This window comes from Salvelinus alpinus, chromosome 3, assembly GCF_045679555.1.
Source record: "Salvelinus alpinus chromosome 3, SLU_Salpinus.1, whole genome shotgun sequence".
Lineage (NCBI taxonomy): Eukaryota > Metazoa > Chordata > Actinopteri > Salmoniformes > Salmonidae > Salvelinus > Salvelinus alpinus.
In genome coordinates, this window is record NC_092088.1 from 11536891 (window position 1) to 11545760 (window position 8870).

The 8870-nt window shown below is 42.8% G+C and overlaps 1 protein-coding gene across 1 annotated transcript in view; it reads left to right on the forward strand.

The window, feature by feature from the left end:
• Nucleotides 1–2223: 2223 nt before the first annotated feature.
• Nucleotides 2224–8870, forward strand: part of LOC139570024 (matrix metalloproteinase-25-like) — a gene marked incomplete in the record, with an annotated part of 17778 nt that continues 11131 nt past the window's right edge. The window contains 6 exon segments of the mRNA XM_071391458.1: nt 2224–2332; nt 2481–2610; nt 5922–6054; nt 6511–6655; nt 6936–7246; nt 7384–7563. Coding sequence (XP_071247559.1) covers nt 2500–2610; nt 5922–6054; nt 6511–6655; nt 6936–7246; nt 7384–7563 — 880 coding nt within the window.

An 8870-nucleotide genomic window follows, 5' to 3' on the forward strand; every position in this document is an offset into this window, starting at 1 on the left:
CTTATTGGTGTCCTTTAGTAGTGGTTTCTTTGCAGCAATATGTGAAGCATATCTTTGGGCTGCAATTTCTTTGGCTGGTAACTCTAATGAACTTATCCTCTGCAGCAGAGGTAACTCTGGGTCTTCCTTTCCTGTGGTTGTCCTCATGAGAGACAGTTTCATCATAGCGTTTGATGGTTTTGCAACTGCACTTTAAAAGTTCTTGAAATTTTACAGATTGACTGACCTTCATGTCTTAAAGTAATGATGGACTGTCGTTTCTCTTCAATTATTTGAGCTGTTCGTCCCATAATATAGACTTGGTCTTTTACCAAATAGGGTTATCTTCTGTATACCACCCCTACCTTGTCACAACACAACTGATTGGCTCAAACGCACCAAGAAGGAAAGAAATTCCTCAAATTAACTTTTAACAAGGCACACCTGTTAATTGAATATATATATATATCTTTATACGTTCATCTTGTTACTTTCCTTGCTTTCAGGCCCACAGGGAAGAGGTGGTATGGGGAGGGTTTTCTTTGATCTGTCACGTTCTGACCATAGTTCTTTTGTGTTTTCGTTGTTTTAGTGTTGGTCAGGACGTGAGCTGAGTGGGCATTCTATGTTGTGTGTCTAGTTTTACTGTTTCTATGTTTGGCCTGATATGGTTCTCAATCAGCCCCACAGGGAAGAGGTGGTATGGGGAGGGTTTTCTTTGATCGCCGGGAGCGGGCGTGAGGATCTGTGTACTGTTTGAATATTATTGCCTGTCTGTGATCTGAACCCCTCACTAAAACTGGTCAAACGTGTTGAAAGTATGTTAGTTTTATTGGCATCAATGTTAAATTGAGTTTACCAGTATTCAAGATGATAATTATTATTACAGGGTATATACAGTTTTGCCTTTTGGTTTTCAGTTGTTTTCATGTGTTTGTAGGGGCTTTGCTGCTTTTAGGTCCAAGCGGTTTATTGAACCTTCAACTCCCTTAAGGTGATGGTTTTATATTGTGCATTTTATATTTCAATTAATATGTACTGTTTATTTGTAATGCTGTGAAAAAACACCCTTTCTATTCTTTCTGCATTGATGTTTTTTGTCACTGTTTTTGATGAGTTTAGTGAACTTGGTCAGATGTCTCTGTGAAAGCACTGGGTAGGCCTACTATAGGGAGCCGTAGAGCCATACAGAAAGTAACTAAGAACTGAAAAGCCTCTGTCTCTGTGAAAGCACTGGGTAGGCCTACTATAGGGAGCCGTAGAGCCATACAGAAAGTAACTAGGAACTGAAAATCCTCTGTCTCTGTGAAAGCACTGGGTAGGCCTACTATAGGGAGCCGTAGAGCCATACAGAAAGTAACTAAGAACTGAAAACCTTCTGTCTCTGTGAAAGCACTGGGTAGGCCTACTATAGGGAGCCGTAGAGCCATACAGAAAGTAACTAGGAACTGAAAAGCCTCTGTCTCTGTGAAAGCACTGGGTAGGCCTACTATAGGGAGCCGTAGAGCCATACAGAAAGTAACTAGGAACTGAAAAGCCATTTGTTTAATCGTATCGATGTGTTTCCTTGTAAATCCGTTTCTAAACAAGCAAACCTACACCTGCATTATTTAATCAACTTTGCTTGTTTGTTCTATCTGTCTCAGACTGTTTCCCTAAATGAACCTGTGACTTTGATTAGATAGATGTTGTCCTAATACAGTGTATTTCCTTATGGTGAAAATCTTCTCAGGTTGAACTGGAGTCAGCTAATTGTTCATTTCTAGCTATTATCATCCATGCAGCATTATTTATGGGATACAACATTCTCCCATTGCACGATTGACAAAATCACAATGGTGTAAGTAGCAAAGTTTCACAATGCGGAAAAGGCAAATGTGATTTTTTGCTTCTTTCGCTTATGATGCAATCTCTCACCTCAAACCATGTTGAGCAGCAACAGACATTCAAGTGCTACACTTCAAAACAATGGACAAAGGCACATTTGTTGCCAGATTGTGATGATACAGATACAAGATCTTTAAAACATCCTAAAACATTGGCATTTCTGTCTGAAGTATAGATACACAGTATCTAGTTCTTAATGATGATGAGACCAAAACAAAAATTACTGATCATATTGTAACTTCATCTCATGCAAATACGTTCTTTAAGCACGTTTAACTGACTTTCTACAGAATGTGGTATGAAATACTTTGAACAAACGTAGATGTTTTTGGCAGTTTTATTGTGTGTGTGTGTGTGCAATGACAAAGAGGAAGTGAGGGTGGAGAACCACTAACCACATTGATCGATTCCTTTTTGCCCTGCCTAGTCCTTAGAAGAAACTAACACAGCAGGAGATAAAGAAACGGTATAGTACAGCGATTCACAAAATATCATCAGAAGCAACATAACAGTAAAGTGAAAAGGCATGGTTGTTTTAAGTTTCTATAGGATGCCGACCTGTGCTGAGTTTGGAAACGATTGGACAGATTTCTAATGGTAAGTGTGTGATGCAGGGTTGATATTCACAGGAAAATGTTTGGCACTGTGTATGGACTGATATGGATGACCGTTACCACGAGCTTGTTCATCTCAACGGGACATCCCTCGCCCGCACCGATGCCTGACCAGTATGCCAGAGGACTGGTGAGTTGTCCTATGTTGTCTTCATTTTTTATCTTATCATAGCCGCTTTACTTAGTATAAAATAGATGTGCTCCATCGAAACCATTCGTATATTTTTGCTTATAGACTTTTTTTTGTTTCGCTTATAGCCTATGTATGTAAATCATTGTTTGAAATTTCAGACATAGCCACAACGATATTTAGAAAATGTATAGCCTATATTTCTGTGGGGGAAATAAACCTGTATTAATACCACCCATAGTGTTTGAAATCTAAAATGTAACCAACCGTTAAACGTTATTGACTTTAGGGACAATGTGTGGTAAACCACTATGGGGCACACCCTCTTTTGACAGTTGACAAACCAACATTTCATATGACTGCTGAACAGTCCTGAGATTTACCTCCCTCAGTGCTGTAGTGCACTTACCAAGAATCGCTACAATACACAGTAGGCCTCTGCATTAACTCGCTCTTCTCCAGCGAGTTAGTGTACATAGATTAGAGCAGTGGTTCCCAAATGTGTTATAGTCCTGTACCCCTTCCAACATTCAACCTCCAGCTGCGTCCTCTAGCACCGGGGTCAGCGCACTCTCAAATGTATTTTTTTGCCATCATTGTAAGACTGCCACACACACACTATACGATACATTTATTAAACATAAGAATGAGTGTGAGTTTTTGTCACAACCCGATTCGTGGGAAGTGACAAAGAGCTCTGATAGGACCAATGCACAAATAATCATATAATAATAATCTATAATTTTGCTCTTTATATATAAAACCTTATTTGTTAATCGAAAATTGTGAATAACTCACAACAGGTTAATGAGAAGGGTGTGCTTGAAAGGATACACATAACTCTGCAATGTTGGGTTGTATTGGAGAGAGTCTCAGTCTAAAATCATTTTCCACACACAGTCTGTGCCCGTATTTAGTTTTCAAGCTAGTGAGGCCCAAGAATCCACTCTCACATAGGTACGTGGTTGCAAAGGGCATCAGCATCGCATCTTAACAGCGCGAAGTGCCGGGATACTCTGAACGCAGCCCAATCCAGAAATCTGGCAGTGGCTTCTGATTAAATTAAATTTTCACAGAACCTCTTGTTGCAAATTCGATGAGGCTCTCTTGTTCAGATATCGATAAGTGGACTGGAGGCAGAGAATGAAAGGGATAACGAATCCAGTTGTTTGTGCCATCCGTTTCGGGAAAGTACCTGCGTAATTGCACATCCAACTAACACAGGTGCTTCGCCATATCACATTTGGCATTGTCAATCATACAATGATGGAAAGACCTGTGTGTTGTCCTTGTTAATGCAGACAGAGAGGAGATCAAATTTGTCCTGCACATTGAATATAGTTGCGGAGAGTCCCTGTAATACCAGATTCAGACTATTCAGGTGAGAAAAAACATCACCCAGATAGGCCAGTCGTGTGAGAAACTTGTCATCATGCAAGCGGTCAGACAAGTTTACATTATGGTCAGTGAAGAAAACTTTAAGCTTGTCTCTCAATAAAAAAAAACGTGTCAATACTTTGCCCCTTGATAACCAGCGCACTTCTGTATGTTGTAAAAGCGTTACATGGTCGCTGCCCATATCATTGCAAAGTGCAGAAAATACAAGAGAGTTCAGGGGCCTTGCTTTAGCAAAGTTAACCATTTTCACTGTAGTGTCCAAAATGTCTTTCAAGCTGTCAGGCATTCCCTTGGCAGCAAGAGCCTCTCGGTGGATGCTGCAGTGTACCCAAGGGGCGTCAGGAGCAACTGCTTGCACGCGCGTTACCACTCCATTATGTCTCCCTGTCATGGCTTTTGTGCCTTCAATACAGATACCAACATGAGCAGCAGCTACATTTGGTGTAATTCCCGCGAGAGAGTAACGGTTAATGTGATTGGATGTTAAATGTTTGACTAGGCTACCTGTATTTGACATTGTGTTGTTATTTCGCTGAACACTAGATGGTTTAATTTTATTTTTGGCAGTGAACGAGGCATTGATCTTGTTATCCCATTGTGCATGTTTTCCCTAGGCTGAGGCTGCTTTTCTCTCCGCTACAGTGCCGTCCGTACTGACTCTGGTCCCTGTCTTCCTCGTCTCGTCAGTCGTGCTTCCCGTTCTACTGCTTCTTTGAATTCCGCTCCCGACCTGCTCACCTGGCTCCTACTCCCCTTTCCCCAGCCTTAGCCTCAGTTACTGGTTCCCTGCTACCTGCCCAAGCTTCCACTGGCCTGCACCCCCACCCCCGCTTCTCAATAAATACCTTAGTTACCTTATCCCTGTTGGGTTCACCTGCTCCGCCCCGCCTAACAATAGCCCCGTGGAAAATATAAATGGACTGTTCGAAAATGTGAGAAAAAAAAAGTTAAATAAAAAATTATATATTTAGAAAATGTGAATCACATTTTTAGTTGGCGTACCCCCGACAGCATGGCGCAGGAATACCTGGGAATACCTGGACTAGAGAAACGGAACGTGCAATATAACACCCTGGGTCAGAGAGGGCATTAACCCTGCATAACCTTATTAACCCTCTCTCTGACAGAATCTTCATCACTTAAGAGCCACACAAAACAATACAAATACCCCTTGTATCACCGCCGTTGTGTCTAATGCGTTGAAGCTACGTCAGTTATAAGTGTAAGCCAACAGGGCTAGGCCTAGCTAGTTGGCTATCCTGAGCGCGATCAGCTAGCTAGTTGGCTATCCTGAGCGCGATCAGCTAGCTAGTTGGCTATCCTGAGCGCGATCAGCTAGCTAGTTGGCTATCCTGAGCGCGATCAGCTAGCTAGTTGGCTATCCTGAGCGCAATCAGCTAGCTAGTTGGCTAACCTGAGCATGATCAGCTTCAGTGATCAGGGATTCACTGTCTGGTTTCACTCAGGATTCACTGAATTACAGCAAGACCTGAAGAGAGAAACACTCTGTTGTTGGTAATTGTGTGGTGCTGGAACATCTGGAGGCTGAACACATACCCTATGACCTTGACAAAGGTTCAAGGGTTTTTATTAGTCATATTTAAAAACATGAAATGACAGGAATTTAAGACAGGAACTAAAAAAAACATCAAAATACATCAAATCTAAAAGTCCTTCAAATATCAAAGTGCACTTTATTATTGAGATATTGTCTCAGGCCATATTCTCTGTTTTACGTGATACCGGGAATGTCTCTGGTTAAAAAGGTGTATAACACTGGGGAGGAAAAAGTCCCTGGGGTGGTTTGTCCCTGGAGTGCCGTGTGCAGGGGGTGGCTTTCATCAGCTGTGATGCTCCTTAGTATCACAACAACTGACATCAAAGTCTGCTCTCCTACCTCTGCTCTCTGTTAGGATTGGTTGAGCCGGTATGGGTACCTCCCTCCTCCTGACCCTCGCACGAGCAAGCTGCAGACGAAGGATGGGGTCGAGCGGGCGATCCGCGAGATGCAGAGATTCGGAGGGCTCGAGGAAACGGGCAGACTGGGTAACCCACTGTCAACTTACAGTAAAGCTTCGTCACTTGACCCTTTAAGCCAACTGTAAAGTCTTTCATTGCGACTTGTGTGTGCACAAACACTGGGGATATTCTGTGAAGGGCCTTGAAAACAAAAAAAGGGTTTTCAATGAACATTAAGATGCTTGAAACCATTGGTAACACTTTAACATTTTTAAGTTATTAAGCCTGCAGGGGTAAGCATGTATGAGCTTTTACAATGTCTTATAACAAGGCTTATAAATGTTGTGTCTCTATGCATAAAGTGTTCCACCGTCTCAAACTGACTGTTTGGATCATTATAAAATGCTTATAAAACATTATAAATGGGTCATGCATGCTCATGATGAGTCTTATAATGCGTTATAACAGTATTATAATGCATTATACCTGGATGCTTTGAGTCACCGGGTGTCATGTGTGAGTGTCTTGCCTCTGTATTTTCAGATAAAGACACTCTCAATCTCATGCAGATGCCTAGATGCTCTCTCCCTGACATTGTGGGATCAGAGGACATGTTGAAAAGGAAGAGGAGGAGGAAGAGATACGCCCTGTCAGGCCTTCGCTGGGATAGGACCGACCTAACATGGAGGTGTGCAAAATTTGTCATTGGGACAAACAGTTTCACACATTTGAGTATTCTTCTGTGTAGTGTAGTACTACGCAGACCTGGGTTCAAATAGTATTTGTCATCTTTCAAATACTTAGAGCATTTGATTGAGCCTGCCTGGAGTGTCAAATGTTTTAGTTTTTTTAAATTTGGGAAAATTCCATTGGTTTCTTTGCACCAGGTACTGTGCCATACCTGGTAAGCAGTATAATAGTGTGTTTTATGTATTTGTTTGTACTACTGATGTCCTTCCTGTATCCAGTGTCCACAGTTACCCAAACCCCTCCCGCTCGACCTCTGTCTTCCACCCGGACATGGTGAAGTGGATCCTGACTCAGGCCTTCAAGGCCTGGAGTGACGTGGCCCCCCTCAGCTTCCGACAGCTCTCTGGGAGCGACAGAGAAGATATGGGGCCCGGAGGGGACATCCGAGTGTCTTTTACCCGCTCACTCCATGACGACGGGTACCCTTTCGATGGTAGAGGGGGCACCCTTGCCCACGCCTTCTTCCCGGGGAGGGATGACGTCGCCGGGGACACGCACTTCGATGACGATGAGTACTGGAGCTATGGAGGTATTTAAAGATAGTCAGATGGATGGATGGATGCATGGATGGAAGGATGGATGGATCTTCAATTACCGCAATAAATACAGACAGAGAGAGAGATGATATTAACCGACTGATTAACACAGCACCTGCTGGTTTCTCAGGGGACAGCAGTAGCACAGACCTCTTCACAGTGGCAGTGCATGAGTTTGGCCACGCCCTTGGTCTGTCCCACTCCTCCTCGGATCCCTCCATTATGAGGCCCTACTACCAGGGAGCTGTGAAAGACATCTCATCCTACAACCTCCCTCTGGATGACAGGATGGCCATTCAAGAGCTCTACGGTAGGGTGTCTTATTTAATGGACTCTTTAAGAACTATATATGTTCTTTAAGGATTCTATATTATGTTGAGAGTTGTGGGAAAGATAGACAGCAAATGTGTCACTAAGGCAGTGGGCTGGATTCAAAACCCACGCCGGAATCCGACAAACGTGTGTGGAGTATGCAGTGGCACTAACCGCTAGGCCACCCAGGCCACACCAACCCATAACTCTAACCCTAAACACACTCCAACTCTAATTCGAACCCTAACCCCAGCACCTTAACACTAACCATAAACCAACATAACCTAACCATAACTAATTGGGAAAGTCAATGTAGGTTTCTTGGTCAGTCATGTCACTTAGTTTTTCCCCTTGGTGCCACATCCGTCCACGGCTTTTACTGCACCTCTATTTGCATAACCCAAACCGCTTAACAGTTGTGGGGTTATTTCCTGCCCTTACACTACTGTTGTTGTTTACGCACTCGCTTTAGTTATAAAATACGATATTGCAGTGTTAGGATTTCACAATGCAATTCAGGGAAACAGATCCTAATTGTGGTGCACATAGAAAGGAGTCCTGAGTGCATTCAGGTGTGTGTGCCGCAACAAATCTTCTTCACAATAGACAAACATGGGCTCATGATGTTCAGAAAAATCCAAGGTATGACGCCATGTTATCTTGTAACTGTACATCAAACATAGTGATCATAAACGTTTGAGGGAAAGGCCGGAAATTAAGACGACTCTCTGCAGTTTGAAAGATGAAACGTTGAGTATTAGAAGAAACACCGCTTTGATGTCATACAAGCAAGTCAAACATTCCAAATGTGCACTTCACATTTTCATAGCATAAAACTCATGTCAAATTAAATCAAATCTAATTTTATTTGTCACATGCTCCGAATACAACAGGTGTTGTAAAATACACTCTTTCCTCAACCCATGTTACTGTACACCCACTGCGTTCCAATTTAGCCGTTTATCTGTGCCCAAATCTGCTATTTTCAACCCGGGTAGGTGTCTTCACTGACATTTTCAACCTGTCCCTGACTGAGTCTGTAATACCAACATGTTTCAAGCAGACCTCAATAGTCCCTGTGCCCAAGAACACCAAGGTAACCTGCCTAAATGACTACCGATCCGTAGCACTCCCGTCTGTAGCCCTGAAGTTCTTTGAAAGGCTGATCAGGGCTCACATCAACACCATTATCCCAGAAACCCTAGACCCACTCCAATTTGCATACCAGCCCAACAGATCCACAGATGATGCAATCTCTATTGCACTCCACACTGCCCTTTCACACCTGGACTAAATGAACACCTA